Consider the following 22897-nt stretch of genomic DNA (forward strand, 5'->3'; position numbering starts at 1 on the left):
TCCCCTCATCGACTAGGTGGGTCACCTGGTCATAGAAGGAGATCAGGTTGGTCAAGCAGGACCTGCCCTTCATGAACCTATGCTGGCTGAGCCTGAGGTCCTGGTTGTCCTGCACATGCCGTGTGAGTGCACCCAAGATGAACCACTTCATAACCTTCCCCGGCACCGAGGTCAGGCTGACGGGCCTGTAGTTCCCCCAATCCTCCTTCCGGCCCTTCTTGTAGATGGGCATCACATCGGCAAAAAAATTTGTGGCATTATGACCATGAACAGTGGATTTAGCATAGGATTTATTTCACACTTACGTTAGGCCTTCTTTGCTGGTGCAAATTGCCCTCATTTAGGCTGGGTACAAGAGACAATAAAACCCAGGACACTAATTTTAAATAGAGCTGGTATGTTTTTAAAAACGAAATAGTTTTATTTTAAAAAATCAGATGTTTTCGGCAGAAGTAATGCGAGGCTTTTGCTATCGTCCCTGGAGACCTGCAGGCTGGGGGGCAGGAGCCTGGGCCGAGGGGAGGCCCAGGGGCCCGGCGTCAGCTGCCGTGGGGGGCTGAGAGGCTTTCGGCACCGCAGCCCGAGCCCCCGGCCCTCCCGCCTGCCCCTGCAGCCCGGGGCTGCCCTCGCACCCTTTCCCACAGGAACGCCGGTGGGGCGGGGGCGGTGGCGGGGACAGAGGCGGGGCGGGGGCGGCGGCCCCCACCCCCCCCGTGCCGCGGCAGCGGGCACCGGCCGCCCCTCTCCGTGGTGCTGAAGCGGCTCCCACCGCCCCCGCGGGCGTGGGCCGTGCGCCGAGGGCCCGCCCCTGCCGCCGCCGCCGCCGCCGCCGCCGCCGCCGCCCCTGCTGCGGCTGCTGCACCGCCCCCGCCCCGCGGCCGCGCAGCGCCGGGCCGGGCTCTGGCGGGGCGCCATGGCGGAGCGCGGGGCCTGAGGCGGCGCGGAGCGGCATGGAGGCGGATTTCGCCGCCTTCGGGAGCCCGCTGTGCGGCGAGGTGAAGCGCTTCTGCAGGCGGGTGCGGGAGACCTACCGGGAGATCAAGGAGGACCTCACGCCCTACAAGGATGACCGTTACTACCGGTACGGGCGCGGGCGCGGTTCTTCCCCGGGGCCCTGCCCGCCCGCCGGGGTTCCGCACGGCTTCCTCCGGGGTGGCCTCCGCGGCGCCCGGCCGGGGCTCCGGAGGGGACGAGGCCATCTCCGCGGGGCGAGGGTGGGGGGTGGGGGGTTGGGCGGGGACCGGCGCTCGGAAATCTGGGACCGGGCTTCATGTGACGTCCCCCGGCCGTGGAGCCGGGAGTAGCCGGCCCAGGCTCGGGGCCGCCCTGAGGGCGGGGGCGCCGCGGGCGGCCGGTCCCCGCAGTGCCGGGCGTGCAGCAGCGGGGCGCGGCGGAGGCCCCGCCGCGGCGGGTGGGGCTGTCTGCCTGGCCCGGGGGGACGTGGTCCGGCAGCGCCTCTGGGCAGGACGCCCAACGCTCCTGTCCCTACCCTCTCCTCTTAGCTTCCTGATAGAAGCCATTTTCCCCTGCATTCCTCCGTGCTACACCGTCACAGCGAGCTGGGGGAACGTGGTCTAGAGCAGCTATGAAACCATCCTGGAGTAGTTACAAAACTGTTTAGGAAATCAGAGTGGCTGGCAAAGGCTGGGGTCAAAAGGGACGGATGTACTGAGTAGGCTACACCCACGTTCCTTCTGTGCTTGGCCCTGTCTTCTGTTTCCATGAATGACCAGTGATGGCTGGAAAGTAGTAATGTTTGAAGGTTACGCAAGGCTAGGAAGGACTCCAAAGGTGTTGGAGGCCTGGGATATAAATTAAAAGAATACTTGGATCAGAGAAAGGGTCTGAAGAAGTAAAATGAAAATCAGGGGAAACAAATGCCAGGAACTGCACAGAGAACAAATGCTACTCAGCCACACAAATACAGGTTGGGGAACGAACAGTTATATAACATTTTTGTAAAAAAAGGCAATGGGAATTATAATGGTTTATAAAGTAAACTCTTTCAACAATGATACTGCCTTATACATGTGAAAAAGGTAAAGGAACTTGGGGTGTACAGCAGAAGCATGGTTCGTAAGATGTGAGAATTCATTCACTACTCCAGACTTCAGCTGGAGCTGTGTTCTGTTCTGGGCACCGCACTTCAAGGGCCTGACAGTGGAAGAGAGCATAAGGACAGAGATATGGGTAATCAAAACCCTAGAAAACATAGCTGTGAGGAGAATTTGGGGTTGCTCCCCCAAAAGAAGAAACATCCAAGCTGGAGGAATAGGAATTTCTCTAAAGAGAAACTTTGTGTTCATCTTGGACACAAGGTGACAGAAATTCAAGCAATAAAAGTTCCTATTAGACATTAAGAAAAAACTTCTGAATGGGAAGGATTTTAAAACACTATTGAAAGGATTATCCAGGGAGACCATAGCATCTCCATCATTGGAGGTCTTTAGAAACTTCTGACAAATGCATGCCAAGAAAGACATAGATCTGGCAGAAGCTCACTTGAGACAGAAGGAACTATTAGGTACCTCGTGAGGCCTTTTCCAGCTCTATTTTACTATGAATCTGAGCATAAATACTTCTGTCTGTGCACAGTGGCCCAGTTCTGCTTAGATCACTTGACTTCAGTACGATGTGTCTGTTTTTCCCAGTGGAGGGGCAGGTGGTCCCTCAGGTATAATTTGTCTCGTGGTACACAACAGCAAAGACTACGGAGTCACAGAGTTTGGAAACACTGCCTGGCAGCTTGGCAGAGTTTAACATAACCATGGTCCTTCCTGTCAAAACAGTGGCTCCTTGTACCTCAGCATGGTGTGAGAAGCCATGGGAGGTGATAAGGAGTGATGGAAATGTACCCATGTGCATCTGGCAGCCCGATAATGAATATCAGCACTAGAATGGATAAAGAAGGGAGACATAAGTTCTGAATTAACAAATAAGAGGTCCTGGGAGAGGCATTTGTTCAGCTTTGTTTCCAGAAAAAACTCAGGCTCTCCAAGGTAAATTGTTACTAACTCATTTTTATGACTTAAAATGTGCATGGAGGTACTGTCTGTATTGAAAAGAGAAGATGTTACTCCACCAAATCAAATGAGCTTGTAGAGTTAGCACTAGATTGCCCATTCTTGAGTGACAGTATCCCCAAGAAGTATCAGCTGCAAGCTGTCTAGAATGAAATGGAGCAATATGGGGCTCTTGGAAAGGAAATAACATTTTGTGACTTAGAAGTCATGCTAATACTTCTCTGCATTCCCAAGATCTTAACCTAAGTGACCTGGTGTAAAGTTTACTGTTACTGTCACTGCATACCTGCTGTTCTGGTGAGTGTTTCCCTTCAGCATTATGGATGGAGGTAGTGATGGCACCTGCTTTTTAGATTCCTGGTAAGGAGGAGGGTTACTTGATGCTACTGTGCATTCCTCTTACAGCAAACTCTCACTTATGGGAAGGAGAATTAGATACTTCATCCTTTTTTCTCTCTCTCTTTTATTCAGTATGTTTGGTCAGGTTATAAATGAATACACTCAGGGGTGTAACGGAGATACTTACTGCTCTGACAGCAGAGGGAATTTGGAAATTTGACCAAGGAAATGCTGTGTGGCTTGTCTTTACTTCAAACCAAAGAGATTCTCTAAAATAATCAGGTTACTAAAAGCAAATAATATCTTATACCAGACTAACAAAATGAAGAGATGGTAAAACCATGTAACAGCATGTTTTTTCCCTCTCACAGACCATATTCACAAATGTGAGGATATCAACCACTGCCAGCCTTAACTCTCCCCTCCCTCTGGTTGAGGAAAGCCATTGGGCCATCAGCTGGTGTTTTCCATCGTCTCTTTGGAAATGGAGCAATCTAGTCCATTAAGTGGTAGGAAAGGAGAAGGCGGGGGGGGGGGATGATTTTACAAATACTCAATATTTTCTAGAAAAAAAAAAAATTGTCTGCTGCAGTCTCACTCCTGATTTCTGTAAGGACATCCTTCTCTGAGTGCCAACAGGAAGACTCAAAACTGGAAAGCTGTGGAGCAGAGCTGATACAGAAATGGAAAACCCCCTTTGTGACTGGCAGGGAGACAGCTTTTCTTGACTCAGGAGTGCTCGTTGTGCGCTGCGCTGGTATGTGCTCCTTCTCAGTGACAGGGGATTCAGTGCGAGGGGATGACATAGCTGAGGGACAGCTGATGAAGCTGTTATCCCAAGTAACTCTTCTCTCACTGCACAGGTGGCTGAGTCATTTCTGATGCAGCTCTGAGGCTGTCCCAGTTTAGTGATATCTTTTGGTGATGGTTTCCTGTAAAGCACAGTGCTCTTGAACATGTGGTTTAGCAGATATCTGTGAGCAGCCTGTTCTTTGGGCAGGGGTGACAACTAACGGTGGCAGGCTCCTCCTCAGGCTATGCCATCCTCACTTTGCAGAGCCCCAGGGCACACATCCACACTATACACATGAAGTGGTGTCCACGCTAGTGAGTTTGTTCTGCCCAACAGCCCAGAACAGCCACTATGTTGTGCCTCCTGGTGTATTTGCCCACGAACAAGTGCTAGTTTACTGGAGAGATGGAGAGAGTGGGGTTAGCCACGGCTCAGCACAGTGACCAGCCCCTTCTGGCCACGTTAATAGTTCCCTTAGGCAGATGTGGCGCTTCTGGTATGCTTGTAAAAGAGACTGTATATTTACAGGTTAATGGGCAATATATTAAACAACCTCATTGGAAACCCCAATACAAGGTTGTCTGGACTTGGTACACCTAGGATTAGTCTGTGGTACACCAAGAGATTGGTGCAGGAGATAAGCTCAGAGAAGGCAGAAGGGAAAAGTCTTACGCTCTCCCATCAGTCCTGGGGACTGCCACAAAGCATATCAGATTTATTACAGCAACTTCAGGATTGCTCTCATTTATACCCCTGAAAAACTGCTCCAGACAAGGCACTCGAATGAACAGTTTGTTGTCTGCTGTCTCTCCCTCCTACTCCAGTATGTTCCTTCCTTCCCTAGCATGCCTCCTGGCGGGGATGGCAGGGCAGGGAGAGCTGATGGAGGGCTGGCAGCCGATGGCTCCCTCCGCTGCACTGGGCAATTTTAAGTAAACTATTGGTACCAAAGGAGCTTACTACCAATGTTACTAAAACTTCTACATTTTTATCTCTTTGACATGCTGTCAGTGAGACATACAAAGCTTACCAGAAAACACCAAGCCTCCCAATCAGCTGACAGTTATTTCAGTGTGAGTTTCATAACTCTATTTCCTAGCTAACATTGAAGAGTTCAGCATGCTGAAAACATTTTGATAGGAAAGCAAGCAATGAAAGTGCCCACCTGATAAGGAGAGAGCAGGATGATGGCCAAATTGTGGTCTGACATCAGAGTTGCATAACTATAAGTAACAACTTGGTATTCTTGAAAAATCAATTTATAGGTTAATGGACATATCCCACTGGCCGATCAGCTTATACAGGGGAGAACAGTGTTGATGCTGAATTTAATAATACCCAGAGATTAAGATAAATGACCTACAATCTGCCCTGCTTTAAATGAGGGATACGTTTTAAACTCCTATCATGCAATAATATGACATTTTGTCCATCAAAAAGAAAAGGCCATATATAGGACATCACGAAATATATTATTTAACTTGCAGCTTTAATTAATGCTTGATGTTGCTTATACGGATAACAGAAGAGGTGATTACAGATGATACCGTTATTTTTAATTCCTCAGCATCTCCTGTCAGTGTTTCCAGTGCATTAAAACATAGCTAATCTTTAAAACATGTGGGAAAAGCTCATTCACAGTGGTTCTGCTCCTTTGGCAAGAAGACCAGAGAACAGCACTCATCTGACTCGGCAACAAAGAGCAGCTGTTCATTTTTCCTTAGAGAAACGAGTGCCCACGTGCTTCAGAGAAGAAACTTGAAGTTTGCCAGAGAGGGCTGTTGTGATAAGGATACACTTCTTCCCACCTTCTTAAAATCTTTCCCAAGTGCTCAAAAGTGCAAATCTGTGAGAAGCCAAGCGGTCAGCAAGACCTTGCTGGAGAACTGCAGTCACATTCCCTGAAGGTTCATGCTGCTTCCAGCCTAGACCCAGGCAGGATCTTCAGTGGCTGCTTCAAGCTACAACTGGTAGCTTGTTCTTCTTCTTCCTTCATGTTCTTCCAGGGCTGACTGCTGGGTCCTGGACAACTGGGGGAAGAACCCAAATGACCCCAGTGTGAAGCACACAGCTAGGGCTGGAAGGCTGGAAACCGCAGCAGGAGGAGAAGACTGACACTGCAGCTTCGTGATTGCTTTAAGCTGCCATAAGCTGGCTCTGCAGCTGGAAGAAGCCACCCTAGCTCTAGGGAAAGGTCCCTAGTCACACATTTCTATTCTCTTCCTCGCCTGCTCACAAATATTCCCGTAGCTGCGCAGTGACTGAGCAACTGAGCCCACAGAACACCATTTTTTTTTTTTCTGAGTGACTTTTAACTCAGATAATTTCCATTATTTGATTCACGAGACTGCTGCACAAACATTTGTGCTGGCAAAAATCAAAGACCTACAGGGAAGCTGGATTTTGCTTTTTGTTACTAAAGCTGTAGGTATGAGCCATGAAAGTATAAACTGGTCATGCAAGCGTAGCATTAGTGTTAAAGTGGTTAGTGTGAGTAGAATCCCATCTGAGCTAGTGCTCAGCCTGCTTATTCATAGGTCAGCCTGCCTCTTCTTGCAAGCCTCACTTGCCACACACTGTCCAGTTTCTACAGCAGTTGAGGCAGACGGTCGCTTCTTGCACTATTTCACCCCAGAGCAGATCAGACAAGGCACCGAGTCAGGCACCTCCTTGCAAGGTGCAAAGTAGAGACTGACTCTGTGTTTGTGGAGGGAGAGGGGCTTTGCAGTGCCTTCCCTCGGAGTGTTTCATCTGTGAACTCAATGCCATTATTTTCACAAAACTTACAGGGTGCAACGTATGTGTTTACAATACAGTCACATCCCTCTGAAAGCTGGTAGATGGCAAAGAGAAACGTGGTCCCACACCTAATGGAAGCGAGCTGGATTTCAAGCTCTGCCACCCACACTGTTCTCCAAGTGACTTTTGGCAAGGCTCAGTCTTCCGTGCTTCATTTTCCTACCTGTCCAACGAGAAGAATGTATTTTTGTTTTGAGGAGAATAAATTCATTCACACTACTGAGACACCCGAGTGCCAGAGGGATCGGAGCAGCCATCCAAATAGCTCAGCTGCACGCACATCAATGGCAGCAGTCGTAACGCTGCACTTGCACTTCCCAGAACACTGGAAATGGTCACGGATGCTGTAAGAACCATTCCATCTTTTTCCGGACAGGGAGAACTTGCTGGAGAAGCCTGAAGTGTGCTGGAAGCTACACAATGCATGCCATAGTCACCCGTGACCTAATGACTTCAGATTGCGGCTTTTCAGTTCTATCTTCTTCTGAGCAAATACAGTTTGTTAGGTTGTCCCGATTACTCAAGGCTTTATTTTCTGCCCTACAATAGTGATTCTTGTTGATTTCAAATTTATAAATGCCTTTCCTTCATCACTTGGTATCATGCATTTCTCAAGACAGCCTTTTTATGATTACTAAATAATCATCAGCGCTGTAAATCACAGATCTAACTGGCAACATAAACACCAGTTTCAATGACTGAATTTACTCCCAGCATGGTTCTTTTGCGTTTAGTGGTGGTACACAAGAGACATACTTGGTCCCACGGGTCACCAGTAATGACATGAATTACCTGTAGGGCAATTGAGTGAAATGAATAATATTATTAAAGTTAAGTACCTCTAAAAAGTAATTCCAATAAAACCATCTTGCCATCTACGTAAGCTTTTAATGGAAATATTTGATTGTTGAAGAGATATTTTTTAAATTCTGTGTTAACTGATCTGTGTAAACATTTCTGCGGTCATCCTGAGATGGATTTACCTTATGTATACGACAAACACCAAAGCCAGGAGGTTACTCTGAGTTTTATCCTAGACCAGGTATCCCAACATGTTTAACTGCAGTGCTGGCTTTCTGTGAGCAAATATTAGAGCTACTAAAAATGAATACAGAATATAACTTGGCAAAATCTCTAAAACTGCCTAGTTTTCAACCTACTACCCAGTGGATCATTTGACAACCTTTGTTGCCCAGTCTCAGGACGTTTAATAGGAAAGGAGAACAAAATCCGACTTTATCTCAACATTTCTGCAAGAATAAAATAGCCTTAGATACAATCTGGAGATTTTTATGAAGTAGCATGTTTAAAGTAGTAGCTTACTCCTAGGATTTAATTTCCAGCCGTTGTGAGCTGACTGAATTCTGTGTGAACGTGACGCATTCACTACGTCTCTTGACTACCGCAAAGCTGCGTGCAGGTGACTGCAGCGATGGCGCTTTCATTCCACCGCAAAGGCCATCGCCCTTTGAGCCGGCTGGAAAAGACCCCAGCTGCGCACCTGGAGGCCCTCTCCAACGGGCGCTGGGCCTCCAACGGGCGCTGACCGCGCACACGCTGAGCGCGGGAGAGCCACGCCCGTCCTTGGGCCCAAAATGGACAGAACCACTTCTCTGTCTTGGGTTGCAGTGGTAGCGACCGCGTTCATCCGAAGGGGACCGAGCCTTATAAACACACAATGTCCCCTTCGGATGAACGCGGTCGCCACCACTACGGCACAAGCTGGGAGAGGGCACCGCGGTGCGGAAGGCACTGCTGCCGCCCCAGCAGAGCGGCGCCCGTCCCGTGGAAGCCCCAGCGCCCAGCGGGGCAGGACCGGCCGTGTGCCTGCGCTCGGGGCCTGCTCGCCGCCGCCGCCGCCGCTTCAACGCGCCGAAGCTCAGCCCCCGATCCGAGCCGCCTTCCCGAGGCAGCTCTCCCTCCCGCGGCCGCCTCCACTGCCCGCCCCGGCGGCTCCCGCTGTGTCCCCTCCGGCTCGCCGTAGCGCCCCCGCCCGCCGCCAGCAGCGTCGCCCTTCGGCCCCGCGACCGAGGAGCAGCGGGGGCTGCCGTGACGTCTCCCGAGTCGCGTGGCGGCCAGGTGACGCACGCGGAAGCCGCCGCGAGGCACAGCTCGCGATTGTGCCACGGCGGCGCCGGCAGCTCCCGGGCGAGAGGCGGGCGGGGTGAGGCGGGTGGGGAGGAGGTGCCTCCACTGCGCATGCGGCGCCGGGATGGAGCCGTGAGTGGTGGGCGGGGGAGGAGCGGGGTGGTCGCCGCTCGCGCGCCGGGGGCGGGCGGGGCGCGAGGCCGCGGCGGGGAGCGTCGCGCGGTGGAGGGGGCCGGGGTGGCGGCGGCGGCGGCGGGTCGCTGAGGGCTGGCGGCGGGTCGCTGAGGGCTGGCGGCGGGATCCTGCCCGCTTGCTTGCCTGCCCGCCGGGAGCTAGGTCTCGCGGGGGGGGCACGCACCGACCCGACGCTGCCGGTACCAGGACGTGCTTGTTTGCTTGGGTCCGGGGCGGGGAGAAGAAACGCCTTCCTCTTTGTCCGGGCGCGGTAATTTCGACTTTTTCCCCTGTAAAGACCTGGATCTGGTCACTCGGTTTAAACTCGCGTTGGCTCTCGTGAAGGCAGTAAGGGCACCGAGGGGTAGGTTGGCGTTTCTGAGGCTGTGGGTGGCCAGTGCGAAGCCCGGGAGTGGGTACCCGCTTCTTCAGGGGAGCGCTGCGGTTTTTCCTCTTCTGTGGTGAATAAACCCCCCGGTATCTCCGCTCTCAGACTGTGTCTGTGAAGGAAAAAGAAAAACTTGTTTTCCCGGATATATCTTCGCATGGACAGAGCCACAGTCGTGACTAATCAGTCAGACTTCAGTGAATGCAACAAACAAGACACTAAAAAAAAAAAAGCCAAAGCTGAACCCGCACCATGCACGCGAGCTGGTTAGAACAGCCGTGGTTAGCTGTCAGTTATCGTACACTAGTACTACATAGTGCTGTTGATATTAATTGTCTGCGTATTTTTATTTAGTCATGTGCTGCCTCATTAGGTATTAACCATTGTGGAATACATCTGCCAGAAGAAATTCAAGGTCTTCTGAGGGTCACCACAGCAAGCAATGTCTTTAAACTGTGAGAAAGTGCAGTGTGTACAGATAGACCCAGGACTGTGAATGTAGGTAGCATGTATAATCATTTAAATCAAAGCGGATTTGATGGCTTTATTCAGGAGTGAGCCTGAAATAGAAAAGAGCGATTGGAGGTAGAGATAGTAAGGGTAGTATGTGGGGAAAACCTGCTGTGCATAAAAGTGAGTTATTTCTGATTTTAATGTCGACTCTGTGCTACCTACTGCTTAATCCTAACTTCATCACAGCTTTCCCATCTGTGAAGTGAGACTTATGTGAAAATTGTTGTATAGAAGGCTCTGTTTTTCATGATGGTCTTTACTAAAGACTGTCATGCAGGCATGAGGAGTGGCTTGAAGATGAGGAATGGGCTCAGAAACATTTTGTGTAACCATTTGGGCCGAAACTTTACTCAAAGAGCAAGATTTAACCTACCTGTACGTATCACGTATGAATGGCTACTGAAAGATTGCCGTTGTTATAGGTGTGCGTTTCCACAGGTCACTCTGTCACAGATTGTGTTAGTGCAGCTTACTTTTTACTGACTGTTTGAGACAGCCAAGTAGAATATTTCTCTGTTTGTATCTCAGTGCTTTCTGCTCCTTTGCAGTTAGTTTCAGGCATATCTGATTGATAAAATACTAAAATTTTTAGTTTCTGTCTCAGTTAGGGTAAAAGTTGGTACAGGTGGTAAAAGCTGCCTGAAAAATCTCCATTGGAGATCTTGGATGGCTCGTCTTGAGCCTGGGACTGCCTTGGCTGGGCGGATGAAAGCACCTTCCATTGATAAAGCAGAGCACAGTTCTTTACTCATTTGAACAGGTGCTTCTGGAGTGAGGAACCCCTTTTGCTTTTCCCATAAATGCCTTTCAAACACTTGGTGCTTTATGAGGCCCTTCAGATGGAAGAAAGAAGCTGTTAGTGGGGGATCATCACCTTGCACATATGTATACTCATAAATTTTATATAATCTCTTTCCAAAAAGCAGATGCTAAACAGTGAACGTATGGGGAGATCATTTTATCTGCTTTGTACGTCAGCTGGTGATAGGTTGAAGTGAGACACTTGAACCACACAAGGAAATTCTGTTGTTGCAACGAGGGGCAATGGAGAGTACATCATCTGATAGGAATGCTATAAATTGTTGTTTGCTGTCATGATAAATGTATTTAAGATTCACCCAAGTTCTTGCACTTGCTGTTACAAAAAGTGTCCGTGTTGCCTGACCTGTGAAGTAGCAAGTGCATACAGTCAGTGCCTTCTGCAGGAGTACTAGTATGGAAGAAGAAGGGACAACAGAGCATGTCCCTACTCTCTCTAGCCTCCTCTCTTTGTTAAGTGCCCACATGACTTCTTTGGTAGGTTTATACCTACCCATTGTGACTACTGGGTGTTGCACCGCCTGGAGAGGAGTTGGAATAAAGAATGAGCCAATGTCTGGAACATGTTTGTTCAAAAGCCTGCAAGCACATCTGTGCTCTGGCGGATGAGTAAGCCAAGGTGATAACTGCTGATAGCTGTGACTGTTGGCTGGGCGGTGAGCTCCGGTGACTTTCCTGTAAAGACTGTGGAGATGAAGCTGCTTTTCTTGTTCACATTATGAATGTTGTAATGTCTGCAAGAACTTGGAAATTAGGAAGCTTATCAAAACAACCAAGAATATGCATAGCAAGTCACAAGTATCCTGCATCAGACTGTAGCTGTTAAGCGGATGCCCAGCTGTAAGCGGTTAAGAACAGCACAAGCGTATGTGATACTTCCCTGCATATATACGATACTATTCCAGTCGTCAGCTGCTCTTGACCCATGGACTTTCCTGTCCAGACGTGGTTTCTGTGTATCAGGTGCTGCTCAGTGTGTGCTCTTCTGTGAAGCATTTGGTATCCACTTGAACCCTTATAGTTCATTTAGGCATATCAGCAATTATGTACTGCTTTTATATAGCACGGATTTTCTTGTTAAAATTAGTATTTGGATATCTCAAGATGATATCTCATACATGCTGTTCTTGGGAAGACAAGGAGTACTAGGTCATCTGTGGAATGGAGGGAGCCCTTGGAACAGACAGGAAAATGCACCTTAGTTATTTTAATTCTACTACAGATAAAATAGCTTTGAAGTGGTTTAAGTGCAGGAAGGCTGAGGTGTTAAGACACTGATTTAAGGAAAATACTGTAGTTATATCCCTGCAAAAGTTGCACAGACAAGTTCTGGTTTGAAATGCCTCTATTAATTGGCATTTTTCAAAGTCAACTTAAAATCATATTTGTCTGTGAGACTTACGTGTGATGATCTCTGTGACGGAGATCCAATCTGTTCCTGTAGGATAGTGATAATTTCATGTACGATTTACCTTTTTTGCCTGTACCATCATCTGTTCTGACTTCTTAGACTGGTGGGGGGTTTTGGCTCCGCATAACGGTGTGCGTCAAGGCAAGTTACGCTGTGTTTGCGGGTGCTGTGCCTGGAGTCCTGTACATCCCGTTTGTGCAAACTTGTAATGTTTGCAGTTACTTGCTTGCAGTTCTCTTTACTTCCGTGGGTTTTTCCTCCCTTCCCCACCTCCTTTGTGAGTTAAGAGTTAAATTATAGTTTGTGTCTTTAAAACTTTATGGTAGAGGAATAATGTCATTATTTTTGTGGTGCTTCATTTGGGGAGAATGCAGTGATTCTTAAAGAAAATAAAGATTATTATAAAATTCTTTTACCTGGTTTAAAGTTAATTGTTTGCCTTGCGTTTAAGGACTGCCAGGCATGCAGGCATGGGCTACCTGGTCCCAGAATTCAGGCTGGGCTTATGGAAAGGATTCCACCACCTTTTCTGTGTTTCTTCATTAGTGTGGTGAACCAGTAAGAACACCATTCAGCTGGTGAAGTTTTATTCCAAGCTGGAAGGGAGCACTGTCATTAAAGTCTTATGGTTTTGTTTCTTTCCATGGTGGTGCTAATACTTTATTGGAAACCCGCCCCCCACTCCTGCAGCTTTCCCATACAAACTGTGCAGCTTTCTATGATCGTATCTGCTGGAACAGCAGTAGAAAATCAGCTGTATGGCAGCTCAGTTCTGGCTTAACTCAAACTGAAATGTTGTCTGTATTTTGAAACATGGTGGATTTGTCCTTTTTGAAGTATGCATTTAACAAAAAGGAAGATTGAGGAGGGATATGTTAAGTAGGATTAATTCTGTGATCATATTTCCCTTAAGCTAACAGAACTGGAAGTTATCTGTTCCCAAGAGAATGCAATTGGTCCTTTCAGTGCTTTTTTCCACTTTATTTTGTCTTTAATGTAATGATAACCACCAAACAGTTGTGGAAGAGATGTCATTGCTTTTATGTGTATTTGTATTTAAGTGTCTAATAATAAACTTTCAGTTCAGGTTTCTAATTGCCAAGCTTTGATGTAGCTCAGACAAGAATGCAGAGCCTGAGTGTGCACGTGTAGCACATCTGGAGTTCTGCCATACTCCTTGTTAGGAGTTGCCCTGCAGGAATGAAGTGTATATATATAGGGTGTAGAAAACTCATCAAGATCCTGTGCGGGTAACAGTCATTAGTGACATCAATCCCTTTAGGTTAAGCTGTCATTGCAGGAGACATGGTATTTTGGAGGTTTAAATTATTAACGTATGAACTAAAAAAGTGTAGCTTTTTCTTCTCTCTCTCTCTTGTTCAAGTCTTAGGGCAGTAGAAAGCCCTAGCATAAAAAAAATGGGTAAAATTCATACACTTTGGGGTGCGGATGTTCGTACACATTCATATGTCTAATTAAATTTCTAGCAGTTATCTTTGCTCTATAAAGCAGCATTAACTTTTTTTTTTTCTTAGTGTTACATGTTACCTCAGAGTTTGTGGAGGAATGAATGGGGTCCTACCCCCCCGCGCCCCCCTCCCTTAATAAATACAACCGACAGCTAACTCTGTGCTTTCTTTTGCTTCCTGTAGGCTGGCACCGATGCGATTATATACACTGTCCAAGCGGCATTTTGTTCTGGTCTTTGTAGTATTCTTTGTTTGTTTTGGTCTGACAGTCTTCATAGGAATAGCAGGTAAGGATGTTGTCTTTCTTTTTAAAGGATTACAATTCTTGTATGCTTTGTCTAAACCTGTTGGTATTTACAGATGTATTTAAATGCTAATGAGCTTACTGCCCCCGAGATGTCTGAGGAAGCATTGTTTTTGACAGGGAGGGGGAAGTGTTTCTTCCATCTCATTTTTTCATAGGAGTATTACCTACACAGATTTGGTATTTGCAGTTGCTTTGCGGGGGAGAGTCAGTAAAGTAAAACAAAACCAGCTTCATTGTAACATAGTTTCTCAGCAGACTGCTACATTAATTTTCTTCTTTGTATTTCAATCTGTAAAATGGTGGTGCTAGTACTTAATTTCCTGTGAGGAAATTGATAACTGTAAAGCCTTCTAAATGTTTGGGCGATAAATGCCACAGAAATAGAAGATGTTATATAAACCTCTGTCGTTGAGCATATACGAGCTTAGGTCTCTGATTTCAGAGACCTTTGTGGGAGTCATGGTGTGATCTGGGAGGCTAAGCACTTAGTGTCTGGATACTTACCCTGGAGATCAGAGAGATTTGTGGAAATCTGGTCAACAAAGATGCAGAGTGTCATTAGGCAGATGGAAAACATGGGAGCCCTCTCTATTTCATGCCAGAGAGCTTTTTTGGGTCTAAAACGTACTTGAAAAAGAAGTCGGCATGCTCTCAGTGCAGCATTAATAAGCTAATACTCTGCTGTCAGGAGAGCTTTGTCGATACAGAGGTGTTGTGTCCCTGTCATGACAGAGAGAGGGGAAGGGAGGGACTTGCACTCATTAACAACCCACCCCCCATGTAAGAATTATTTAAGGACGTTACCACCTCCCCTCACTTTACTGCTTATTTCCACGTCGCCCAGTGTGTTCTGCTGTGCCATTCTGACACCTCTTGACCTGTCTGTAGGGTCATCTCTACCTCTGTCCTGTCCTTCGCTTCCTTTGGAATGAGATGGGCTGCTCAGGCCTGGGACTCATGTGCTCCTGCCTGCCTTGGAAAGAAGGGGAGGTTAATTGGAGGCAGCTGTTTGGTGTTTTTACTCCCATCCGTGCCTTGTAGGCAGTACATTCTTCATAATAGCATTAAGTAATAAAATTTGTCTGTGAAATAAAACCTTCTTTCCTGCTGTTTGATTTATTGTAGCAGCCTAAGGTCCAAACAGACTTTCATTTCATAAAGGTTAACCACTGATATTCCTGTGACTTGCCTAAGGATGCTGAAGGGCATTATTTGGCCACTAGAATACCGTATAAATACATTTACAAAAATGCATTTTATATGAATGATAAAGGAAAAGAAACCTGGAATTACTTGATTCAGTGTCATTTGGCTATGGTGAACCACATTTGTAGTTGTGTATTTGTACTGCCCAGTTGCAAGAAATGCAAGAAAGTTGTTTTATGTAAAACTAGGCAAAAAGCAAGTGCTCCTGGAAGAGAAAACTGAGCATTTCATTCTTAATCGGTAGCAGAACCTGAAAGAGAGCTGTGTTGGTGTATTGCATTGTGTCTGCGTGCAGAGTGATCTGATGATGTGGTTGCCTTTGGTCCAGGGGACTTGCCTGCTGTAAGCAACACTTGGTCATCTGTACCCTGCTGGGGTCCCAGGACTCGCCTGTGATTCCCTTCAGGAACTGGCACAGCTATAGGATTCTTGTCCTTGTAAGATTTGTTTGCTGGGTAGTTTTGTTGACAAAGCATGAACACATAACTTAATTATTTTTAAAAGAATGCTGTTTACCTTGGGAGGAGACCCACTGCACACTGCCCGTGATGCTTTTCGTGGATTTTGCTGACAGCTCCTTGCTTCCTGTGAATAAAGGGAGGGGCACTAACAATAGAGTGCTCCCTCATTAAAGGGTGCGCTCTGAGCAAAACTCACCAAGCCCACTAAGTAAATGAAAAAGTGGGAGATCCATCCTTATTTTCTGTGCTACTTGAATATGCCGTTGCCCATACTCAACATCTCTGTCTGCAGTTTGGGAAGCTTAGCAGAAGTCTTCCTTCCCATCTGAGAAAACAAGACTGTTTAATCTGAGGTGGCTGTTGCTCTTCGGTTCTTGTAAAACAAGATAGACACAGACTGTTTTGGTTTGGTTTGGTTTTTTCCCAAGTTACACTCGCTTTCTTTTCCTTTTTTCAATGGGTCTGTGTTATCTTTGGGGTCGACAAGTGCAAGGGAAAAAGGTGCAGAGCTCATTTTCTGTACCTGTGCAGTTTTCCTGTTCACCACCTCAGGGTGGTTCTTTGCTTTCAGATGTGGTTCTGTTATCTGACAAAACTAAAAGAAAAACAATAACAATGTAATTTAATCACCATTTTTTGATAATATGACCACAGCATCGTTTTGGTCACTTGCTTTAAAAAGAGCAGTAGCAGTTATAGCAGTAGGACCTCATTATTTTTTGATTGCTGCTCTTAAAAACTGGGACTATGATCTTTCTGCACCAATATTGGTTCATATCTTCTGGTAAAAAAAGAAAAAACCTCCCTTTTTTAAAAAGGCTCATTCTATTGCTTTTGTTAAGACTTAATTATGGAAATATGATGACTTACCAGCTGTGAGCACTGACTGAAATTGAATGATGCTTTTCAAAACAAAAATGCCTTCCAGATATCTGCCCTGTTTATATGTACTTGAGAACTGAAAAGTTCAATGATGTGGAACTGACTTTATAGTGGGTGGCTGTTAGTGAAGATGAACTCTAATTCCAGTATGAAGCTTTGAGTGTGATGGCTGAAATTCTTCATTTTTCCATTAAAAGTCTGTAAGACAGTTAATATTGTAATTAGAGTGGTTATAGAAGCCCAGGCAATGCTGCATGTTTAGAGCTGTCGTGACAGCTAACCTAAAATATTTCTTGCACAGAATGATCCCATGTTGCTCATTTATAAATTTCCTTCTTTTCCATTGTTTCTCTGTACTAACTTTGAAGTCCCTGGTCTTTGTGAAAAACTGCTTTTCTTGCATAATTTGTTTAATACTAAGTTTGTGGCTGAAACAGCATGTTTTGAGGCTTAATAAATTACATTAAATTGCCAGATCAAATATGTAAGGGGAGAGACCATTTGGACAAGAAATCTTACTGTGACTGGGAAGCCTCTAGGGTGACCCAAAGACACATATATATGTCCTGCCTGTGTCCCTACCTGCTATACATCTCCTCTGTGTTTGTTCACATGCCAGTTTATAGGTACAGACTTTTTCCTACTCTTCCCTTCATTTTTCTAGTTTAGTCTTTTCATGTATGTACATATACATTCTTTTGTGTATGTACTTACATGCATACATTCGTCTTCTCCCCAGTACCGTGTGTTCTTGCATACCTCAGAAGGCTAAGTGGCAACTGTACTGCTGTCTACAACAGCCTTATCAGAGGATACACAGAAGATGGGGCTAGAATCTTCCCAGAGGTGCATGATGGTAGGGTGAGAGGCAACAGACACAAGCTGGAACACAAGAAATTCCAGTTAGATATTAGGAATTTTTTCTTACCATGAAGGTTAAATACTGGAACAGGTTGCACAGGAAGGTTGTGGGAGTCTCCGTCCTTAGAGATGTTCAAGACCTGACTGGACATGGCCCTGAGCAACCTGATCTAATTAAACAAGAGGGTGGACTAGATGGCCTCTGGAGATCTCTTCTAACATCAATTATTATTTTATTGCTTCCCATTTAGTGCATACAGAACTAGCAGTAGGGTGTGAGTGGATGGTTACAGTTGATCACTACATGTTAAAGTGTGTGTGTCTGTATCCAGAATGATTGGAGGAATGGCTGCATAAAAAGCTGGTACCAAGCTGAACATCTCCCACTGCAATTAGACATGAAACTCCATTGATTTAATGGATTGTCTGTTTTAGGAGAAATAGTTTATGGAACTTTTATGCAATGATGTTTTGTTTATTTATGTGTTAATATATGATCACATAATCTATGATCACATAATCTATCGTAGCCTCAGATTTCTATAGAAAAGGAGGGTCCTAATCTGAGTAGACTTGAGAACTGTTCCTAAACAAGCATGTGGGTATCTTGGCTTGAATAGACCCATGCAATGAAAATCCAGCACTAGCCACAAAGTACTGTTATTGTGATTGTACAGGCAAGTACAATACCTGTACATGAAAAGACATTAGCATGATGCAGTCAGATACAATGGGATGTGTTTGCCCTGGTATCTGAGCCTTGAGTGCAATGCATTATGGATGCTGTGCTTGATATAAATCAGGTATTGGTAGCAGTTTGACTATAGAAACTTTATAGTGCAATTAAATATGCTGTTTCTTTAGCTGGTTTTTGCAGCCCTTGTTGAGCTTCAAGTGGATGTAACATCAGTGCCACTGGTGCTTAGCTAGCTTTTTCTGTACCTGAGTACTTTCATGACTGCAGTGTACAGCTTAGCTTGCGTATTGGGTTTGTGTGGCAAGGTTTTAGTAGTGGGGATCTACTGGGGTGGCTTCTGTGAGAAGCTGCTAGAAGCTCTGATAGAGCCAATGTCAGCCAGCTCCTGTCACTGGCCAAGGCTGAGCCCATCAGTGATGGTGGTAGCACCTCTGGAATAACATGTTTAAGAAGGGGAAAAAAGTTACTGCGCAAGAGCAATTGTAGCTCAAGGGAGGAGTGAGAATATGTGGGACACCAAGGTCAGTGAAGAAGGAGGGGGAGGAGGTGCTCCAGGCACCGGAGCAGAGATACCCCTACAGCCCATGGAGAAGACTATGGTGAGGCAGGATGTCCCCCTGCAGCCCATGGAGGTTAACAGTGGAGCAGATATCCACCTGCAGCCTGTGGAGGACCCCACATCAGAGCAGGTGGATGTGCCTGAAGGCTGTGACCCAATGGGAAGCCTGTGCTGGAGCAGGCTCCTGGCAGGACCTGTGGAGACAGAGGAGCCCACGCTGGAGCAGGTTTGCTGTCAGGACTTGTGACCCCATGGGGGACCCACACTGGAGCAGTCTATTCTGAAGGACTGCACCCCATGGAAGGGAACCACGCTGGAGCAGTTCATGGAGAGCTGTGGCTCTGTGGGGAAGGACTCGCACTGGAGCAGTTCCTGAAGGACTGTCTCCCATGGGAGGGACCCCACGCTGGAGCAGGGAAAGAGCGTGAGGAGTCCTCCCCCTGAGAAGGAAAGAGTGGCAGAAACAGCAGGTGATGAACTGACTGCAACCCCCATTCCCCATCCCCCTGTGCTGCTCGGGGGGAGGAGGTAGATATATTGGGAATGAAGTTAAGCCCAGGAAGAAGGGAGGGGTGGAGGGAAGGTGTTTTTTAAGATTTGGTTTTGTTTCTCCATGCCCTACTCTGATATGATTTGTAATAAATTAAATGGATTTCATAGAATCATAGAATAGTTTAGGTTGGAAGGGACTTTTGAAGGCAATCTAGTCCAACCCCCTGCAATAAGCAGGGACATCTTTAGTTAAATCAGGTTGCTCAGAGCCCCATCCAACCTGACCTTGAATGTTTCCAGGGATGGGGCTTCTGCCACTTCTCTGGGCAGCCTGTTCCACTGTTTCACCACTCTCACTGTAAAAAATATCTTCCTTCTATCTAGTCTAAATCTACCCTCTTTTAGTTTAAAACCATTACTCCTTGTCCTATTGCTACAGGCCCTGCTGAAAAGATTGCCCTCATCTTTCTTATAGGCCCCGTTTAAGTACTGAAAGGCTGCCAGAAGGTCTCCTGGAGCCTTCTGTTCTCGACTGAACAACCCCAACTCTCTCAGCCTGTCCTCACATGAGAGGTGCTGCAGCCCCCTGATCATTTTTGTGGCCCTCCTCTGGACCCGCTCCAACAGGTCCGTGTCTTTCTTGTGCTGAGGACTCCAGAGCTGGACACAGTACTCCAGGTGGGGTCTCAGTTTCCCCAGGCCGAGTCTGTTTTGCCAGTGATGGTAATTGCTGAGTGATCTCCCTGTCCTTATCTTGACCCATGAGCCTTTTCTTTTCCTCTCCCCTGTCCAGCTGAGGAGGGGGAGTGATAGAGCGGCTTTGGTGGGTGCCTGGCATCCAACCAGGGTCGACCCATCACAGCTTGGGAAAATTACTGTGTGGTTTGTTGCAGTAGAGTACACATGCAAGGCTGCTGACACGGAGTTCTTGATTTATAGTTTACTTCCTATTTAATCATGCCTAGAAATACTGTGGCAGAGAGGCTTAAAGGAACATTCAGGCCAAGTTTATTAGTAATATTGAAACATCTAAATGATTTAACCTTCAGCTTAAACACCTGAAACACAGGATGCTATTTACCTGCTTTTCAGGGAAGTATTTTCAAATTCTGTGTTTATGTTATTACTTATCGGTAATACACATACTTCAATATTGTTTTCTTTCTTCCTTCTTGTATATTGTGTAGGTCCTAATGTAATTGAAAATTCTGTAGCAAGAACCGACTTAAATAACAGCCTAAAGGTAAGAGTTAATAAATATTGTTGCATTATAAGAACAGCTTTATTTGATGTCAGTAATGTTAAACATTCCCCTTCTTCCCTCCAATTACTTTAAGTATTGACAGTTTTACTGGAAACCTTGGCCACATGGTGCTTGCCAGTTTGACATTGAATGTGCAATGTTGTACTACCACTGTGTTATTTCATGAGTGGCCCAGCAGACATTTCTAATCTCTTATTTTGTGACCAAGTAAGGTAGAGAATTCTATGATGTTTCTGCACAGTAATTTCTGATAAAGTAATACTTGAGTGCTGATAGGATTCCCTGGTGAGTTCATGTTGGGGATCCAGAAATAGAAATTGAGAACACAAACTGAAATACAGCGCTCTCAGTGGCAACTAATGATATCCCTCTTGTGATCTTCGTATCAGCTGGGAAGGAATATTTCTTTTTCTTGTTAATTGTTCACTGCCACATGACCAAGACATGGGATCTGGCTTCCTAACATGAACCTTCATATTCATTATCTTGAAAGCTTTCATATTTTGGTTCTCAGTTCTTGCATTTTTATTCTGTCTAGCTCTTCACTGTCAAGCTAATATCTAAAGTATCTTTTTGTGAAAGTGCTAAAAAGGTTTTGCTGTTTTGTTTTGATTTTTTTTTTTAAAGTATATTTTCTTTAAATACTGGAACATTTCTTTTTTGGTCTATTAGTCACCTGTATATGTTTGGATTGGTACTGTATTATGGGTGATTTTTTTCTAAAAAGGCATATTTTTATATCCAGAGAAGTCTTTCCTGTGTGTAGGTTTTATCTGTTAATGTTATCTTCCATGCTTTTGAAATGAACATGTGTTTTTTAGAAAACCTAGTGGAAAATATTGTTGTTTTCATAATTATGAACAGGTTTAAAACTCTGTAGCAGATGAGGGGTCACAAATCTGACTTTTGATGTAAAGTGCTAGAAATGACTCTATTTTCAGGCCTAGGTTTCAGGATTTTGTTTTGCATATCTGAACTTTTTTGGTTTGTTGCTGCTGCATTTATGTGCTTTAAGTAGTTGTACCTTTTGTTACTTCAGTGCTGTGCAAAATACATGTGCTTTGTAAGCGACTTCTCTGGAAGACTTATTTCTGGGCTGCTTATACTGTCCACAGAGTAGCACATATTAAATCTGTTCCCAAGAATATTGTCACAAACACAATTAACATGCCTTTCATCATTGTAACTACAGATGTATCATGTAACAGAATAATGGCTGGTGCTAACCTTGTGGGGGTTTTTTACAGCTGAAGCCATTTAATTTAAGTTCGCCACCACTGTCTACTTACAATCAGCAGCTGTGGCTGACCTGCGTAGTTGAGTTGGATCAGCACGATGGTGAGAATCTTACCTAATTCTCAGGAAACTGCTATAGCAGCCTGTGTTTGTATCTTTAATTTGTCACGTACATGATGCTGTCGCTTTCTTGCTATGGTTGGTGGGTTTTTCCTCTGATAAATTTTCTCCCCCTCTACCCCTGCCCCCAGTAAAGACATGGACAGCACTGATCTTGAGAACTGGAAGCAACAGGTATATGGGATAAGTTGTTTGTTATTTCTGTGAGAGCAGTAGTATCTAGAGAATCTGTGTCTGTTTTCCTTCAATTTGGTGGGAATGAGATGTGTAGATTTTATTGAAAGATTAATATAATTACAATGTCCCTGTAAATGTATGAGAAATACTGTATTAGTAATTGTTAATCTGTCAAGATTGACTGCACGGTATTTGTGACTTACTGTCTAAGTATATAAATAAAAAGTTTTGTGGGTTTTTTTTATTAATATATTGGACCCCTGTTCCAGTGAAATATAACTGAATAATCTTTAGATATCATATGTGTTTTGAACTATATTTGGAACTCTATTTGAGATTTCATTTCTGCATATAGCAATAGCTTAATGTTTTCTCTTTTAATTACAGTATCCCTCAAAAAGAATGTTACTATGACAGTCAAAGTACTTGGGGTGGTGAAGGATGGAAGCACACCATATGTTAATAATCGAGTTCACAATCGGACAAGATTACTCAGTTGTGCACAAGTATGTGCCTGCTTAAACAAAACTCTGATGCAGTACATTTTCTTTACATCTATTCGTGTGCATGTTACATTACATTGCAAATGAGAAGAATGTGTCTGTTAAGCATGTCTCTGGAAAGACTCTAAAGTATATTTTTATTTATAATTGCAACCTAGCTAGTAATGCTGGCCAAGATACCTACCTATCCATCTTTTACTTCTATGACTTGTATCTATTACCCCTTAAAGACTGCTCTGTCTTGTTAGAGTAGCGCTCTGCCAGCAAAGCAGTGTGTCCTGCTTAGTAACCTAAACAGATTTAGCAGTACTGAAGA

The 22897-nt window shown here is 45.4% G+C and overlaps 1 protein-coding gene across 4 annotated transcripts in view; it reads left to right on the plus strand.

The window, feature by feature from the left end:
* The first annotated feature begins 950 nt into the window (after window positions 1-950).
* The window catches only part of TMEM181 (transmembrane protein 181), a 35554-nt gene continuing 13607 nt past the window's right edge, over window positions 951-22897 (plus strand). For 2 of the 4 annotated variants that reach the window (XM_086461154.1, XM_086461155.1), the window contains exons 1-5: window positions 9167-9174; window positions 14000-14103; window positions 20469-20524; window positions 21793-21883; window positions 22466-22584. In XM_086461154.1, the coding sequence (XP_086317280.1) occupies window positions 9167-9174; window positions 14000-14103; window positions 20469-20524; window positions 21793-21883; window positions 22466-22584 (378 nt within the window). Of the gene's footprint in view, window positions 1082-9166; window positions 9175-13999; window positions 14104-20468; window positions 20525-21792; window positions 21884-22459; window positions 22585-22897 lie in introns of those variants that run through there. The other 2 variants (XM_086461152.1, XM_086461151.1) reach the window with 2 other exon arrangements.

Source organism: Leptosomus discolor, chromosome 2, assembly GCF_034619465.1.
Source record: "Leptosomus discolor isolate bLepDis1 chromosome 2, bLepDis1.hap2, whole genome shotgun sequence".
In the NCBI taxonomy this organism is placed as follows: Eukaryota; Metazoa; Chordata; class Aves; order Leptosomiformes; family Leptosomidae; genus Leptosomus; species Leptosomus discolor.